Genomic DNA, 19,085 nt, shown 5'->3' with positions numbered 1-19,085 from the left:
ATACCAGACACTCAGATACAAAAACATCACAGGGTACCATGACACCCCCTTTCTAACCCAGACAACTCAACCTAAGAAAGTACACTGAAGTATAAAAAGAAAATTTTATAGTCTGCTCAATCTTATTAGAGAACTTAGCATATTACTTCATACCATTGATTATATGCCACTTTTTAAGATTAAATTTATTTGGCCACTCTTGTCGATCAATGTCACCCTGTTAAATTTAATTTCTAAACTAAACAATTTATTGGGGTGACATTGTTTAATAAGATCATATAGGTTTCAAGTATACATTTCTATGATACATGCATTGTGTGCCTACCATCCTCAGTCAAATCATCTTTCATCACTATATAATTGCAATGTTTAAGAATGTTTCTATTTGATAGACCAATTTTTTTTGGGGGGTGGGGGCCTTCCGGCAAACACCGGAAGACCTACTAGACAAATCCAAAAAGAGCTGTAAGCACTTGATAGACCAATTTTTTAAAAGTATCTTTGTAAAAAAAAGAAAGAAAGAAAAATAGCTATACAGGAATATGTATCAGCCACTGCTAAATTATATGGTGTTCATAACTGGAATAACCAAATTAATCAAAAGAAGCTTAGCAAATGTTTTTGAAAGAAATATTAACCCATATTTAATTTCATAAATATTTTTCAACATACAAAGTTCCAGTAAAGAAAAACACAGGAAATTTAATAGAAATTTAGAAAATAAAAGCATCTTTGCCCTGTCTTTAAATACAATGTTCAGTGATGTTTAACAACTTAGCAACAAAAAAAGATAACAGCATTTATTGTGGAAAGTTATACAACTTAACATAAAAAAAAATAGATTATCATATTAACTGTTGTCTCTTCTATTTTTATATGGTTATCACAATGAATTTTCTAAAAGCAAATCTGATGATTTGTCTTCAATATTTTCATGGTTTCACATTACCTCCAGAATTCAGTCCAAGCCCCCCCCCCAAAAAAAAAGTAGGCAAGGAGTGTCATAATTTCTTTCTTGTCTTCCTCTCCTGTTGTCGCATCTCCCATTACATCCTGAGGCTAGAGCTTCAACAGAGCTAAATTTTTTTTTTCTTTGACAGACATGGGGATATACCACTAAATCCATGGTAATGGCTACCACTAACCTTAGGAATATTTTATTCTAGCCCTGCCAACTAGGTCACGGTGTAACTCCTACCATTCATTAAAACAATGAAAATAAAAATGATTGACCCACAGTCCATGATTTTCTTAATCAGTGGAAGGAAAAACTACTTTAGTATAAATTAGGAACAATAATAACACAAAAGAGGCCTTGGCCGGTTGGCTCAGTGGTAGAGCGTTGGCCTGGCGTGTGGAAGTCCCGGGTTTGATTCCTGGCCAGGGCACACAGAAGCACCCATCTGCTTCTCCACCCTTCCCCCTATCTTTTCTCTCTGTCTCTCTCTTCCCCTCCTTCAGCCAAGGTTCCATTGGAGCAAAGTTGGCCCAGGTGCTGAGGATGGCTCCATGGCCTCTGCCTCAGGCACTGGAATGGCTCTGGTTGCAAGGAGCAATGGCCCAGATGGGCAAAGCATCGCCTCCTAGTGGGCATGCCGGGTGGATCCTAGACGGCGCATGCAAGAATCTGTGTCTCTGCCTTCCTGTTTCTCATTTCAGAATAATATTAATAATAATAATAATAATAATACAAAAGAGACATTGGAATTTTATTGTAGGAAAAACTCTATAAAAACAAATAATTGTTAATTTTCTTGAGATAAGTCAGTGAATTGAGTAAACTACCTGCCTGATTTAATTATACTTGGTACCAAAAATTTTTTTCTGGTAGATTGCGCCTACAATTCTTATGGTCATTCCAGCTCTTAAATCTATTCTAATAAATAAAAAAACTAAAAGAATGAGGGTGAGAGTATGTTATTAGATTTCATCTTGGAAAGGGCCATAGCTTTGTATGCAAATTCAACCACTTGTTAATTATGTTGTTGTTGTTTTTTCATCAAAGACTTTAATTGGGTATAGTCGGTGTTCACCGCACTCTGGTAAAGTCAAAAGCAGGCCATTGCTGGTCATGAGAGCTGACTGACACGGAGGTTGGGAACCCAACAGTACACTTTAACTAGCTGAAGTTCAGTGAGGTGCGAGGTGCTTCCCAGAGGACCACTGCCCAGTCAAAAGGGTATTCAAATACGTGCACTCCATTTTTATGCTCAGAGCCAGTTAAATAAGTAACAACATGGAGGGGTTTTCCTCCCATAATAGTAATCATAGAAGATGTACGTACTTCAAGTTAGTATTATATATATTGTCTATGACACAATTGTGGGCAGTTAATGTCCCTGTAGTTGATGCTTTCACTTTTAAGTGAAAATTTATAGTGGGGTTCTCCCATGGTAACACTAAAACTCAGCCCCGCGTGAGATGAAACACATAATTCTACTTTTAAGCCAGACTTTAGCAAGTGCTTGTTTTGGGTTTCATCAGAAACTCCTCCTCTGGCTTAAGTGCTGCATCCTAGACCCCTGCTTGAAAGCTGACTTACTCCTGACGTCATAGTCGACTGAGTCATCCGTATCACTGCCTACAAACACCTGGTGTTTCCCTGGCATCCTTCCCAACCCAGTTCCAACTTGTCCCCGGCCAGCCTACCTTAGATGTGCAGAGAACCCAGTGTGGGGTATGATGGTAGCAGGTTGCCTAACCCACTTGGCAAGCCATGTATGGTAAAGTTATTTGAAGGCTGGGTTGCTTTTAATGCATTTCTCTTAACCACAGAATTTTATTGCCCTCTTGAGGGATGATCATAACTCATATTAAACATGAGAACAGCCTAGACTCTGAAATATAATCCCACCTGTTCTGAGGCATTATTAAGTTATCTTGAAAATCTTACACCGTAAAAGTAGGAAGATTAATTGTGAAGACACAGGTCAAACTCGTTTTGATTAACATAAAAACATGAACAAGGTTGAAGAACTTATCTAACGTGTTCACATTATTTGCACCACATTGCCTGGGAACTAAAAAAAAAGGATGAGATCATCTCATATTAGTTGGTTCATTTTATACATAAGAACATAGAAGGCCAAAGAGGTGAGGGGCCTTTCCTGACGCTGCGTCAACCCAGAGCCTAACACATGGCAGACTCTTGGGAAACATTCATTCTGATCTTGGTCCTGCTTCCCCACTACACACTAGGCGCCCGTCTCCTAGGAGAGCTGAGTGGAGTAGTGCGTATTTTTCTAGGAGTAGGGTATTGAATGGTAAGTGCAGGGAAAGAACAGCATAAATAATACCTGTTATCTTTTCCTGATTAACAATTCCTTATTTAAAATGCTATTGTTTTAATTGGATATATTTGTCAATTCTATTAACCCATACATAACCTTTCAGTCTACCCTAATTTAAATGATAATACTAAAACATAATGAATGAAGTAAATTATATTTTAAAAGACACAAATTAGATTTTATTAAATTAGAAGACTTGTTTATAATACATTAGACTTTAGTTTACAACCAGAATAGGTTGTTTTTATTTGTGAAAGACTACATTTTTAAGTATGTTTTAGCATCAATGATATGTTCTAAAGGATTAAAAAGCACTGTCAAAAAAAACGGCTGAGTAGAACTCTTATTTTTCCATCATGTTATTATAGGATGTAATATATATAGATAGATAGGATATTATAATATAATAATAATGTAGAATATAATAAGATAGATAATTCATGTGCTTTAGACAAAAAGTCTGAAGATGCTGCTTCGTGACCCAGCTCAGGTATTTACTAGCCCTGTAATCTTGGAAAAATCAATTAGATTCTCTAGAATGATATATTTGTAGGACCCCTGGAATAATACAGAGCAGTAAGCATTATTTTTAAATTTCAAAATTCATATAATACTTGACATGTAATATATATATTTTTTTCTTGATTATACTTAAGTAAAAAAAAAATCATGAAGAAATATATTGAAAATTAGTTTAACAGCACTCAACTATGATAAAGAAAATTTGACTCAAGTCCTCCTGGCCAATACATCAGCGATTGGGCAGGAAAGGAATCACTATGGGGTGATTTTCAGTGCAGAAAGCAGCAGAGCTGAACTTTTCCACTAGAGCAGCCTTCGAGGTGGAGCCTTCACATGCTAGGATGCCTCAAACGAATTTGCAAGTCACTGACATGAAATAAGTAAGCCTACAGCAGAACATTTCAGGTTCCCAAATAGAAAACTAAAAATCTCCTTATACAAAAGTGATAGCAATAGACTGGTTGAGAAACCTCATAACTTCTGAAAATGTATTTAAGACAAATTAGTAGCTTAAAGATACACAAATAAAATAAAATGATGAAATTCAAAACAGCTCTGTGCCTGTGAAGAACGCTGTTGGAACACTTGCACTGGACTTACCATTACTGCAGTGTACTTCTTTGGTTGCATTCATAACTTGTGGAACCACAGCTAAAAGAAATAATAAGTTGAAATTGAAAACCATTAATCAAAATTAAAAGAATACATATTCAGCAATCTCACACACAGCATAACTTAATAAGACATTTTATTATTTAGCTTTATTATGTCAGAAAGTACTTCTAAGAGAGAAGCAGAAAGAGAGAAAGAAAAGGGGGAGGCGGAGCGTGGAGAAGTAGATGACTGGTTCTCCTATGTGCCCTGGGCAGAAATCGAACCCGGGACATCCACATGCCGGGCTGATGCTCTTCCACTGAGCCAACTGGCCAAGTGCCCAACTCTACTGTTTTTAAGAAGAAAATCTCTCCATATATGAAGGTAACAATGCTTCTTTGTTTAATTTTCATTTTTGATTGCCAATGATGCTAAATAAATTTTATGAGTTTTTTTGCCCAAGCAATGCTAATTTCCATGTTGAATTATACAGGACTATCCTTTTACCTTTTTTATGTTCAGTTGCATCAAATGGCACTTGTGGTTTCTCAATGTTCTCATCTTCTGGGAAGGAATTCCTGTAAATGCAATGCCAAACAACACTGGCTCAATGAAATGAACAAAATGCATGTAGATTACATCTAACACACTATCTTTGTTCTTTTTCCTGTGTGGGCATAGTTATTTTGCTGAACACAAAGAGACACTTTGGATTTTGTTCCTCAAAACTGGCAATCTCGCCTCAAGTGAGGGATGGAAATCCTATCATCTCTAATCAGCAGAAGCCCATTTGAAGAAAACCAGGGTAAAAGTCAGTCTTCAGTTCAAAAGTAAGCCATCTCTGATAGCCACAGTCCAACAGAAGTGATTTAGGAACACACATTCTTATTGGAATCTGTTTGGCTAAAGCTACAGTCCTGAAGCAAAAGCCTTGGGAACTCCGAGGCACAGACTGAGACAAACAGACACATAATCTAAGAAATCTAAGTGCACCATGCAGAAAGGCTCGCCCGGGCTTCCATCCTTAAAATGACAAGGGTTAGTTGTATCTCGGTGTGTTCGCCTCATTTTTCTGTTGTATATGTAAGTGTTTGGCCATAATGTCCCTTAAATCTTCAAATTTGGGAACAAAATAATCTAAATTGCAGACAGAAAAAATCCTGATAACAGAGACTCCTGGACAAGATGTGACTCAACTTTCCTGTGCTTTGTTGTGACTCTCCATTTCTACTCCACACAGTGGGGATAACCACACTGGCCTCACTTCACAGGGATGCTGTTAGATTTCATCCAAATGCTCTGTGCTTAATTAAATGGGGTAAATAAATGTTTATCATCCCAAATGCGTTTGCTGGGCACTGTGGTAGACATGATTCAATTCCATCAAAATCAGATAGGAAATTAAGAAGAATCAAAAAATTAAAAATGTTGCTGATGTGTGATTATTTCATCACAGTTTTATTTTTGTCTATGTATGTGTGTATATATATAAAATGAAATAATTAAGGGTAAAAATAATTATAGGACTTATTTTAAAATACAGTTGACCTTTGAACAGTCTAAGGGTTAAGGGCATAAACCCTGTGCAGTCTGAAATCCACATATAACCTTTATAACTTTTGACTCACCCAAAACTTAACTACAGTTGGCCTCTTCATCCAAAGATTCAACCAACCATGATCAACATCGACCGGCAGTTGGAATTCTGCAGTTAGGAATCCATGGTTGGGAATGTAAAACCCCTGTTTCCAATCTGTGGTTTGTTGAATCTACAGATGTGAAACCCAAGGATACTAACAGCTGAGTGTACTTATTGAGAAAAAAATTTCTGTAAGTGGACCTGCACAGTTCAAACCAACATTGTTCAAAGGTCAACTGTACTCCCCTCCTCCCAAGGAATTAAGAAAAAAATAAAGCAAGCATGGGGTGAGATATGTTTAATTGAAAATCTCTGAATTCATATGAGACAAAACTCTTCAGTCAAGCTCATAAAAGATACAATCCCAAAATTCACGTAAACTGAGTTTTATAAATGTTACTGTCTTGCCTGACCAAGTGGTGGTGCAGTGGATAGAGTGTTGGACTGGAATGTGGAGAACCCAGGTTTGAAACCCGGAGGTCGCTGGCTTGAGCGCAGTATCATAGACATGACCCCATGGTTATTGGCTTGTGCCCAAGGTTGCTGGCTTGAGCAAGGGGTCACTTGCTCTGCTGTAGCCCCATGGTCAAGGCACATAAGAGAAAGCAATAAATGAACAAGCAATCAACAAATAACTAAGATGCCACAATGAAGAACAGATGCTTCTCATCTCTCTCCCTTCCTGTCTGTCCCTCTCTCTGACTCTCTCTGTTTCTGTCAAAAAAAAAAAGTTACTATCTTAATGGAATGAGATGCTTTGTATGTTATGGCAGCCCCTAGTGCAGGTGTGGCCAACAGTTTTTGCCCTTAGGCCAGATTAGAAAGATAACTTTTTTCACAGGCCTGACAAAATATTAAAATTAAAAAATGTTAAATACAAAAGCGATTTGTTTAAGTAAACAAAATTTTATTATGTAATTTGTTTATGAATAAATGTGAGTGAAAAAATTTTAATATGCAATATTATTTTAATAAAAATATATTTTAATAAAAACATAATTATATACCGTAAAATATCCAAACTGCATCGCAATTAATCAAAACAATATTTAATTAATAGAATGAGCTTGAAGAGGTTATATCGCAAATAAAACAATTATTTTGTTTTACAAACAGCCTGGACACGTTTTCAGTTATCAACTGCAGCTATTGTCTATGCTACAATGCCACTTGATTCAGCACACTTGACCACAAAAATAACGAATTGATTGACCTTGGGTGTGTACTGGCCAACTCTACCTAAAAGAATGTGGGTTTCACATTGCCGCTAAACGTCAAACAGTTTATATCAATTACAGACAAGTACAAAAGTTGTAAATCTTTATAATGGAATTTTTTTAAAAAAAATAAAGAAGTATCGCAAATCCATTCGACCAATTATTGGAAGTTAACCCTAGATTAGTCACACATAGAATTCTTTTCCATGTGTCACTATCGTCTTAAATATCTTGATTTCCAATAATCAGAGACGCTTCCACTTCTGAGTAGCTGAGATTTTAAAGTAGCGGAGAATATTAAAAATTTAATTGCAGGCTGCATAAACTCATTACGTGGGCCGCATCCGGCTCGCGGGCTGTATGTTGGCCATGCCTGCCCTAGGGGTTTCTTGTTTAATTTTGTGATTAAATTATATTTTGAAAATGTGATGTATGTGAATAGAGCAAAGTACACTTGTAACTTTATTTCCAGTGAAGTCAAAATTAGCAAAGAGTGCACCCCTGTTCAGATTTATAGTAATTCAGTTGAAACCTGTGAATTCTAAGCCTCAAGACACAAACATAACTGTCACTTTTCCTGTTTTTTTTTTTTCTGACTTTACCGCTTTTCACCTTGTTGCTTTAAGGCAGATGATTTGTATTTAAAAGATCAGATGAAGTCATTAAACCTAACAGATAGCATAGGTATGTAAAGTTGGCTTTTTCTATAGGAAAAAAAAATGGAGGTGAGCATTGTGTAGAAAAGAGCAGTGATGACTGACTGCATGTGACCTTCCTGTCCTGCCGGCCTGAGGTGCTGGAACAAAGCACGGACCACAGATGTCAAGGTCACCTCTTTCTATCCGCTGTGTGGCTTTAGTAAATGGCCCGCCTTTCCAGAACCTGTTTCCTCATTTGGAAAATGTGTACAATATGGATCCTTCTTATTCTACAGTATAGATGCTAATTAAATATACATATGCTCACAGGTAAATCTGAAGATAATTATAATTGAGTATTTTTTCTCAAAATATTCTGAGCACTTTACTAATTGCTTCCTGGTAAATTTCTAAAGTTCACTTGTCTCAGTGTTAACTTAGATAAATCTGTCAATTTTATCTTGATTTTCTTATTAAAAAATGAAAATATTTCTCCCACTATTGATGTTAAAGTGAACTTTGGATGGCATAAAAAGATGAAAAGAAAAACACACCAATGTTGACTACCTACCTGCAGTGCAGCACACCACACACCAGGCAGCACATGGGTGTTACCTGATGTAAACCTTCTGAAATAGTACATGATGGGTAGTACAATCCCTATTTTACAGATGGGGGAACTGAGTCCCAGAGGGTCAAAAGTTTACCTGCTGTAATTAATAAACAACAAAGTTGGGATTTTTTTTTTCAAAGACAGAGAGAGATTCAGAGAGACAGATAAGGACAGATAGACAGGAAGGGAGAGAGATGAGAAGCATCATTTCTTTGTTGTGGCTCCTTAGTTATTCACTGATTGCTATCTCATATGTGCCTTGACTGGTGGCTCAAGAGACCTTTGGGCTCAAGCCAGTGCCTATGAGGTCATGTCTATGATCTCATGATCAAGCCAGCAACCCCACGATCAAGCTGTTGAGCCCATGCTCAAGCCAGATGATCCCATGCTCAAACCAGAGACCTTTTGAACCTGGGTCCTCTGCGTTCCAGTCCAAAACTATATTCACTGCACCACTGCCTGGTCAGGCAAAGTTGGGATTTTTGAATCCCAATCTGTAACTCAAAAATCTCTTGACCTTTTCTGACTACATTCAACATTGATCATTAGTGAATTCCTTTATTGAAAGCGAATCATTTAGTGTTAGGAGTAAATTTGATATTCTAAATTTAAGGTAACTTAGTTAACTTTATAACATATATGGAGCTTGAAAAAATTTAGTGGGAAACCACCTTTCCAAGGCTCATATATCTCAAAGGAACTTAGAGTTAAAAACCCGTACTTAAATAGGCTCTTTGGTAAATCAAGTCTGCTCTTCTCCACCGATAATGACAAATGAGACAGTTTTAGATTATGTCGGTGAGTGCAGGAAACAAATCAAGTGGTTTTAAGCTACACTATTTAAAACCTAATTTTCAAAAAAAACAAAACCTTTTGTCAGGACTACTACTACCAAGCACTGAGGGATTAAGGCCAACTTCATAAAGTTGTGACAAAGTGATTTCTTATCCTGAGAGATGTCTTAAGAATTCTTCAAATATATAATTATTTGTGATTTTGAATTATGGGTGAAAAAAAAGTTCCTTATAGAATTGCTTTCACTATCTCCTGAGGCAAAAAAAAATGAAGTTCAAGTCAGCAGAAGTCATTCCCAATGGTGATTGTGGAGAGACAGGTGATGACAGTGGCCTTTGTCTTCCAATGCCCTGGGTGGTTTAGTGTTACTTCTGTTTTCCTGGCCATAGAGAAGTCAAATATTCCTTAATCTAGCCTATCAAAGAGAAGCAAGCTCAGCTAAGGCCTTGGGCATGGTCCTTTCCACTAGCTCCGTGATGGCGAACCTTTTTATCAAAACCGCCCACTTTTACAGTGCTGTGACTGGTCCCTCCTGCCCACTAGTGGGCAGTCTAGCTTTCATGGTGGGCCAATCACGGCGCCGTTTGGTCGCTCTGCTACCGCCCACCATGAAAGCTGGAACACCCACTAGTGGGTGATAGGGACCAGGTCCACCAGCACTGCAAAAGTGGGCAGTTTTGATAAAAAGGTTTGCCATCCAGGCACTAGTTCGAGGAAGTGTTAATTATGTTCACCTGCTCCTTGTTCCTTCTCATTTCCTCATTAAAACAGAAGTGGAGAGGGGAGCCCAAGAAACTTCTTTCTCAGACAAATATTTCCCTCTGAGATTCCACTTTATAAAAAAAAAAAAATCCAAATTTTGTGGCAGAGACAAACGTTTTTGTAAATTTGGATAGGTTTTGCCCAGAATAAAGTCACGTCTGAAAACCAAGATGCTTACACCATCTTGGGCTCCATTCGGACTGATGGTTCATAAAACAAATCTCACCTTATCCTTTATGTCTAATGTTCCCAAAATTCAAGGATATATATTATAAAATGAAATTAGGTTGACATTTTTAACTTTAAACATTACTTTTTAGTGGACTCAAGTCCAGTTGATTTGAAAGACTGTTGGCTATGTTTTTGTTATAGTGTCTGAAGACCACTAGAATCATTATGGTTTCAATGTTTTAAAGGAGCCTATTTTCCAGAGCATGAATTTTTGGAGACACTTATTTTTGTTGCTTTCTTTAATGTAGGCAAAGCCTTTTGAAATCAATCTTTAGACTAGAAATTTTTTTTGGACTGCACAATTCAAATTTGTGGCTATCTTACCATTCCAACGGATGTAGCTGTGCCTTTTTACTCAGGAGCTGAAATTGCTCAAACACATTTAAAAGAGACAAATATTGGGTCAGGACCAAACCAGGTTTTCCCATAGGATTGGCCGTTTCATAAAATTCACTCATCCAAGATTGAATCCCAGGAGAAGTTGATGGGAAGAGCTGAGAAGGAATATTCAAAGACAGAATATCAGAATAGGTGGTAGACAATTAATTAAAATGTAGTAGTACTACTAAGAAAATAATTTATATTTATATTTACTCTGCTATTTAAAAAATCGAATCTTTATTAAAAATCCATTTTCAGTACCATAATTCAATTTTCTGTGCAGTTGTCAAGGTAAATGCCACTTTTAACAAGGTAATAATATTTTTGATGATCAGATTTCCAAATGGAGTGAGTTTCTGTTCTCTTTTCATTGAATGTAAATAGATTTCTCTCCTATATATAGCTGAAAACAACTGAGTAACAGGGGTAAGGCAGCAGGAAGAATAGGGGGGAACCCTCTGTGTTACAACTGAGTTATATCAGAATGAGAGATATTCATCTTAACCAGAAAAATATCTATAGTTATTCTCTTTTAACTGAGAGTCAGGAAATTAGGATGTGCCCTTTCTCTTGCAAAATAATTCTTCAGTTCTTCCTCACATTGTGCCAGGAGAGGTTCTTGACATTCACAGTGCTTTAAATTACAAATTCCTGAAGAACAAGGCCAGGTCTCTTTGATGAACTTTGATGTATAGTATGGAGGCAATGTGTCATGAATGTAATACTTTATTTCAAATAATTAAAATGATAATCCATTCACTTAATTATCCTTGTGGCAATAAGCTTACTTTGAACCCTCCAACATATGGGGCTAAGTTATAAAAACAAGTGTCAAACATTTCTTAATTAGTAATTGATTATAATTCATACAAGCATCTCATGAACATATAGACTTTTAATGGTAAGAAATAAATATTTGATCCAAACTCATTAATAATGAATAAGCAGTGGATTTTTTTAATGCTATGTTAAGATTTTTGTATAAACAAATCTTAGCTGGAAAAATATAAATTCATTATAGTGTATCTGCACAAGAGGCAGAACTACAAACAAAGCAAGTACTAGAATGCACATATCTCCATAAATTATCCTTCACCATTGATTCATAACTTAACAATACCCAAGAAAATACACCAAAAAGGAAATAATGTAATTTTTAGCCTGAAGTCACTAAAAGTTATTATAATTATTTACATATTTTTCTGTCTTTACATTTTCTTAGTTTGCTCTGAGTTACAACAAATTAAAATTCAGTTAGATTTCTTCACTGTTCTCTCTCAAATATTTGATTTTACACAAGAAAAATGGAATAATAAGCAGAAAGAAATTTTGGTCACATGTAATATTTCAAAGTTAACAGCAAAACTTGTTTAGAAAAATTTGGATATATTTTTCCCTTAAAAACTCTTAGATCCTGGCAGTTGTACCAATCCCATATTCTTTTACGTTTAATAAGTCACACAGTATTTGCAAACTCAAAAAATACAGAATCTGCTCATCTTAATATTTATATCGTTAAAAAGAGAAAGAAGTTTACAAAGTTTTCTGTTTCTTAAAGAAATATCTTCATCTAAGTTGAAGTCAAAATCAAGTAGTCTATGGCTGATCTACCAGAATCTCAGTAAGCAAGAGGAATCAAATGTCACTTTTGTTTTACCAGTTGGAATTGTCCCAAATTCCCAAGTTCCTTTATGAAAGTCATAATTGAGTTAATATCCTCTAAAGATAGGCATTGATTTAGTTCCTTTTCATAGTTTTCACCCTATAATGGGAGAGGGAAAAAACCAGCTCTTAAGTAATTGCTACAGCTCAATTGTTGCTCATTTCATAAATCAATAAAATTTTGTACTCTATAAATAAACATCTGAGCTAATTAATGCCAAACAACAAATAGTAACTTAAACTGGTTACAATGGTATCTGAATATAAGAGAACTTCATATTTGACACAGTTGAAATTGCTCACAGTGCTTTGTTAGTAAGGCTGGGGACATGAGCCCAGGAGGGCAGAATATGTGACAGCTTGAGAATGCAGAAAGAGTCCCTGTTAACCTTCAGGTACTACAAAAAAGAGCAGCAAACTATAAAGAACAATATACTCTAGTAATCTGTACAGAATTTTTGAGGCACCAAGAAAACTTGTATTAACGTATCATTATACAATTCTAGTTATCAGTATCTTATTAAAGACGTTAACTAGGTGTGAATGTTTAAAAATAATTGTATTATAACTCAAACCACTTGATGTCAATCTAGAATACTTACTGTTATTCTAGACTTCCTCCAAAAAGTTATGATATTCTTTTGAAAGTATTCTATCACATATAATATGTATTATTTATAATGGCAACAAATGTCCCTTAAGAAGTAAAAACTGCTTTACTTCATTTCAACCCACAACTTTATCATAATCAGTCACATACATCACTGATACAAAAATAATATTGGTTTTCAGGTCAGAAAAAAATGTTAAGAGGTGTAATATAACAGATATAAATTAATTTCAAATGAATTATCAAGTTGCTTAATTGCACAATAAAGAAAATAGCACCTTGTAAAAAAGATTTGAAAAAAGAATAATTGTCAATACAAAAATACAAGCTTACCTTAAATATCCCTGATCTATAAAATCTCTGAAATATCTCAGAAAACAGGGAAAGTGAAGATTTGTTAGAGAAGAGAAAATTGAAAGTGTCTTTTAAAATGAATTCTTCTGTGTTTTGGTCCTCAAAATCCATTTTATCATCATCTTGAAAATTTAAATGCTCATGCACCTGTGAGAAAGAAAGAGCACAGCAAATGTTTTCTGTTGACTTGCTTTGATCACTGCTAAGACATGATTCATTTCCTGTTGGATTGTAGATCATAACTGACATCTAGTGGTCTTTTTGGAGGTCAACAGTTTCATAAAATGTAAGCAATATTCTTTTGAAGATAAAATCCTTGATTAAAAATTAACAAATGGATTGTAAAGTCACATTAGTTTAGATTAAAACCATTATTGAAGAATTTGTGTTCATGGAAGATAATATATAACATTTCTGAACAGTGAATTTTAAAGAGCATAACAAACTATCAGATATGTGTAAAATAATGAATGACCATTAAAATACACAAACTCATAGCGTTTCCAGTTTTATTAATAAATCTTTGAGGTATTCAACCAAATGTCTGAGCCATAGATAGTGTGTAATCGTTCTCCTTATATAAAAGTTTGAAAATTAGTAAATGCAATATGAAATTGAATCCTGGTTGTGCATTATTTTATTTGGTACTTCTTCCAGTCTTACCACTCCATACCCAAAATAAAGCCTTCTATGTACTTTTTCAATCAATTTTCTTCTACGGCTATTTTAGATTTAAAATATCTTGGCAGAAATGATTTGAATTTGATTTGAGAGGAAGTAAATGAATCAGAGTATATAAAAACACTTCAATTTATACATATTCATACTAGAAAAATCATATTCAAAAATTCCTATGACCTTTTAAATTAAAATATAGTCCAATTTTAAAGCATCTATATGTAAAGAATAAGAGTTACTTTTTTCATAAACCCATGTGAAAAGCTAGGTTATCTGCTAGTTTCTGTTGTCTAAATGTCTGCTTTTCTCAATTAACATCTACTTAGCTATATACCTTGTTTATTTCCTAAACAGTGTTTGAACCATAGAAAAATCCATTCTTGTTCTAGAGCAATGCATTGTGGGAACTAGAACTCAAATCACAGGTTGTCCACATACTGGTTAATTCTCTGAAACAAAGTAAACTTAAGTAGTGACTTTTTTTGATTAATTTTAATGGGGTTACATTGATAAATCAGGGTACATATGTTCAGAGAAAACATCTCTAGGTTACTTTGACATTTGATTATGCTGCATTCAAAATTTTTTCGAGAGAGATAGGGAGAGAGAGACAGGAACATTGAGCTGCTGCTGTATGTGCCCTGACTGGGGTATCAAACTGGCGACCTTTTCAGCACTCTGGGATGATGCTCCAACCAACCAAGCTCTCCAGCCAGGGCTTAATTATTTATTTATTTTTACTGAGTTTTAGAGAGAGAGAAGAAGGGAGAGAGAGGGAAGGGGGGGGAGGGAAGCATTCATTTGTTGTTCCACTCAGTTGTGCATTCATTGGTTGCTTCCCGTGTGTGCTCTGATGAGGGATAGAACTCCTAACCTTGTCATGACAATGCTCTTAACCGACTGAGCTAATAACCATCCAGGGCCATAAGTAGTGACTTTAATGAAGTTGCTATTTATTGACTGGTTACTATGAATGAAAACAACACAAAACATACAACACACATGCACACACACACATACACGAGGCCTTTGGCACACTCACCTGGAGCACCACCGGGGACCTGACTCCGCCATAACCAATATCAAAAGTTAAAAGTTGAAAACATAACTTGCATCTGAAATGAAAAACACAAGGTAACAAAATTATATTTTATTTACCACATTTAATCTATTATTTGGAGTTATATTATTAGTAGTGACTATAGTTAAATTACAGGGTCTGTAGTCATTAAAATGAGCAGTTACATACAATTTAATTTTGGATTTGGAATCTGCTTTTTGACAGAAAACGCAAATATATCTAATGTGTTCATAACACATGAACTAAACAATGGCGTTACCCTGTGAAGCCTGAATATGGAGAAGGAAGCTCTCCTATCCTACATGCCAGGCCTTCTTACTCACAGACAAAGCATGATAAAGCTTAACTGAGTCACCTTTCTCATTTAGCATATTAGATTTAACATTGCCCTAGAAAAAAGGCATTAAATTATATTCAGGTTAACTGAGATATGGAGAGAGGTGTTATCGAATGTTGTTAAAAGTCTATAAATAAAAATACCAAGTCAACAGTGAGCATATATGATAGAAATAGCTGAGCTTGAGAGGGGCTGCAATTGACAAAAATCAATTTAAGTGATTACTCTACTCCTTGGCACCACTAGTTACATACGAACAAGCCTGTAATGTGCTCTGAAGTTTTAGGATCCGTACATAAGAAAACAAAGTTTGGAAGTTTTTATTTGTATACTGACATAACATTTTCCAAGAAGTACCTACCTGTTATAATTAATCTATATTTTCAGTAACAATCAATTTCTAGAAGGTGGTTTTTTGTTTTTAACATTACATTTTATTTATTTATTTATTTATTTATTTTACCTATGGAAGGCCTTTGGTGCCAGAGTGGATGTCTCGCTGAGTAAGTCTGCCGCTAGCAAGAGTTTGCTAATTGCTTCCTTCATGTTACCGAAGGCCTGAAGAGGTGAACGGGCCCTCAGGAATGTCTCAAAAAAGGTTTGCAGCTGTGAACAAGAAGAGAAGTCATATGTCCAAACATCACAATCTGTTTCTCCATCATTTCCAAGGTGAACAAAGATGAAAGATTTCTTTAGATTCTCTCTGTCGCACTCAAAAAACTCTTAAATAGAAAAGTTTGATAATCTGTGACATATATATATATAGTATATAGTACATATAGAAAGATTACATCATATTCAGCAAGTATATTATATAATGGAGACAGGGGTGGGCAGAAGTAGGTTAACAATAATAATTAAAAATGCAATAATTAATAAATAATAATACAAAAATACACTGTTTTGCTTATCACAACTATAAATGTACTTTTGCCCACCCCTGTATATATCATATATAAATACATAACATAATATATTACATATATACATATTATAAGCCTTCTAATTAAATATGGGGTGGTACTACATCTTGCGATTTCAATTGCTTTAGAGGTGTTTATTGCATTTTTTTCTTTTGTGATTGGAATGCCCAAGTTTAATTTGTCACTCCACTAATCAGGTGACCTTGAACTTGCAACTCATCTCCAATTTTTTGTGTCTTCTTTAAAATGGATTAACACCTACCAAATTGGGAGAAAATATATTTGATGGCCACTGCATATATCAGAACAGAAATAACTATATCAAAGCTGCTTCCTCAGAGCATGTTGCTATGGGAGATCTATTCAACTATTAAAGGATCGAACAGAATCTCAGTGTTCTAACATTTTAATCAAAGGGTTCACACGAATAGAAAGGAGAGGGAAGTATTGCAAAAAAAGAATGAAGCAAAGCTTTATGCTTTTTAGAAACACTGTAGTTGATATCCAAAATGGATATTTTTACTTGCTTCTACATTAAAACAATGGCAGAGCAAAACTACTTCAAGAGGATGCTTAGTATCAGCGTTCAAGTCAAAAAATTTTAAAAGTAGAAAACACATCCCATGCTAATTCATCGCCCTTGGATAAACATACTCTTTCAAAGATGAACAAAAATATTTTTTGACATCTGAAACTAATATAAAATAATATCGAATGTCAATTGCAATTGAAAAGTAAAAAAATTAAAAAATATTTTTTGAGAAAACATGAAGCAGACATTCTACTCATGTTTTAGAAGAACAGGCAACATCTATCTGAACTCCTTACTACTGCAAAGGGAAACATTTCTGTTGCTACAATAATGAAGGACAGATACTGGCACAAATCACCTGAAGGAAACGACAGATGTATCTTTAAAATATAAAACAAAACTCTCCCAAAAGAAACAAGTACTGATCCCATAAACTTTCACCAGCTGAAAAACAGAAACCTAATGAGATAAACACTTTAAGACCCTATGAACACATCATTAGCTTTGGCCGATGGGATGTTTTTCCGTTTCACTAGAAAAATAAATGTAATAATTGAATGATCAAAAGAAAATAAATTAATGCTAACGCTGAAAATGTTAACACCCTTGAGTCCAGAGTAATATTATGTTTTTCCAAATCAAAGTAACTCATCGTATTTCACTCAGCTCACCATATATTGCAGAAAGGTATTGATAATATTATTGCATCTTCCCATTTTAATGTTTCCTGAATATCACAAAGGTCAGGGGCAATAATTTAAGAAAGTTGGAAATGTTTGTGTAGCATATAAGACACATAAGATTGATTGTCATATTATATCCTTCAAGGCAAAAAAAAAAAAGAAAAAAGAAAGAATCAATCAAATTAATTAGGGTTATATTTAATCTTCTACAATATTATAAAGTTGTTTATTCCTTAATTTCTGACTGTAACTGAGCAATGAATATGGGCTGCTGGTACCTGAGTTCAGTTTCATTTAATTCAACATTTATGAGGGTTTCACCACGTGGAAAGCCCTGTGCTCTGAGTTTTGGGGGACATTTACAGAGCCCAGAAGTACACGATAGACTCTAGAGGTAAAAGGTCCCAGAGGCAAAACTTTGGCTCCATGTCTGTTACTGTTACATTGCAAGACCTTGTGGGATTAGTCACAGTAATCTACTTCATAAAGGTATTGCTAAGATTTAATAAGAGAATATACCTAAGTTACACCACCTCCTGGCACATGTCAGTAATTCAATACGCGTTAGCTCCTTTTATTAATTAAAACAAGTCCACAGCCATTTAGGGGATAGTTCAATTAAAGTGGTTGTTGAATCCAGATTCTCATAAAGCAATGCATGATTTAAGAATATTAAACTGTCTCTGGGAATTCAAACACTGGTGACACCAGCCAAGGAAGAACATTGCGCCAGAAATGTTTGAAATGGAGAGAAGGAAGAGGCATTATGATAGTTGGACCCCTGCAGCAGTCGGTACGCTGCCCAGCAGAAGGAAAAGGGCAGAGCTCAAGGACCCGTCTCCCTGAGAATGCGGCTGCTAGAGGACTAACATGCACCAACGACCACGAAACCCTCAGTGACGATGAGCAGAAGTCTGGAGGGAGATGTGGCACTCGAGAGCACCTGTCAAAACCAAGTGACTTGTTTAATTTTTGTGTAATTCCTGCTCCTGATTTTTGTCTCTGCATGCATCTCCTTCTATATCATTGCATGGATTTCAATTTTTTTAAGCCCTTCAAGTCAAAGAAAGTACCAGTGGAGTGATCTCTTCTATTTAATTTATTTAGTATAGTGATACACAAACTATATAAATGGAAGTGCTTAACAGGTATTATTTTTTAAATCATCAACTTTCAGTAAGTCTGTTAGTTTTTGTAATTGATCCACTTAGCCTCAGTGGAAGACTTCTTTGTGTTAGGTCTAGCTGTATTATAATTTATTGCACTAATTTGTGTTTCTTTGGTCAAATTACTTGAGTTCTCAGCATCTGAGTGTTGTCAGATGTAGAAAGAAGAGAAATGTGCCCAGTGATTGCATCAGACAATTCCAAATCTGAAATTATTTGGTGTTAATTGTATTCAAAACCATAAGAACCTGAAAAACACATTTCACCCAGGAGCTTTCTTAACTTGAGCACATACAACTGAAGGAATTAAACCCTTGTTGTTAATTTATAACAATCAAGCCATAAGCTCAGATATCAAAGAGACTTCTCCCTCTCTA

The 19,085-nt window shown here is 35.2% G+C and overlaps 1 protein-coding gene and 1 non-coding gene across 2 annotated transcripts in view; both read right to left on the bottom strand.

Moving 5' to 3' along the window:
• The window catches only part of CPED1 (cadherin like and PC-esterase domain containing 1), a 330,727-nt gene that overhangs the window by 159,976 nt on the left and 151,666 nt on the right, over positions 1–19,085 (bottom strand). Inside the window, exons 7-13 of the mRNA XM_066262182.1 lie at positions 15,868–16,010; positions 15,029–15,101; positions 13,288–13,455; positions 12,340–12,444; positions 10,626–10,795; positions 4,914–4,984; positions 4,413–4,463 (exon numbers count right to left, since the gene is read on the bottom strand). Coding sequence (XP_066118279.1) covers positions 4,413–4,463; positions 4,914–4,984; positions 10,626–10,795; positions 12,340–12,444; positions 13,288–13,455; positions 15,029–15,101; positions 15,868–16,010 — 781 coding nt within the window. The remainder of the gene's footprint in view (positions 1–4,412; positions 4,464–4,913; positions 4,985–10,625; positions 10,796–12,339; positions 12,445–13,287; positions 13,456–15,028; positions 15,102–15,867; positions 16,011–19,085) is intronic.
• On the bottom strand, positions 413–475 carry LOC136327402 (U7 small nuclear RNA). The gene has a single exon (XR_010729624.1). It is a non-coding gene; the product is annotated as a U7 small nuclear RNA (small nuclear RNA).

The sequence above is a fragment of the Saccopteryx bilineata genome, chromosome 2 (genome assembly GCF_036850765.1).
Source record: "Saccopteryx bilineata isolate mSacBil1 chromosome 2, mSacBil1_pri_phased_curated, whole genome shotgun sequence".
Classification (NCBI taxonomy): Eukaryota; Metazoa; Chordata; class Mammalia; order Chiroptera; family Emballonuridae; genus Saccopteryx; species Saccopteryx bilineata.
Note: the sequence above shows the minus strand (reverse complement) of the source record. Positions and strands in the feature narration are given on the sequence as shown.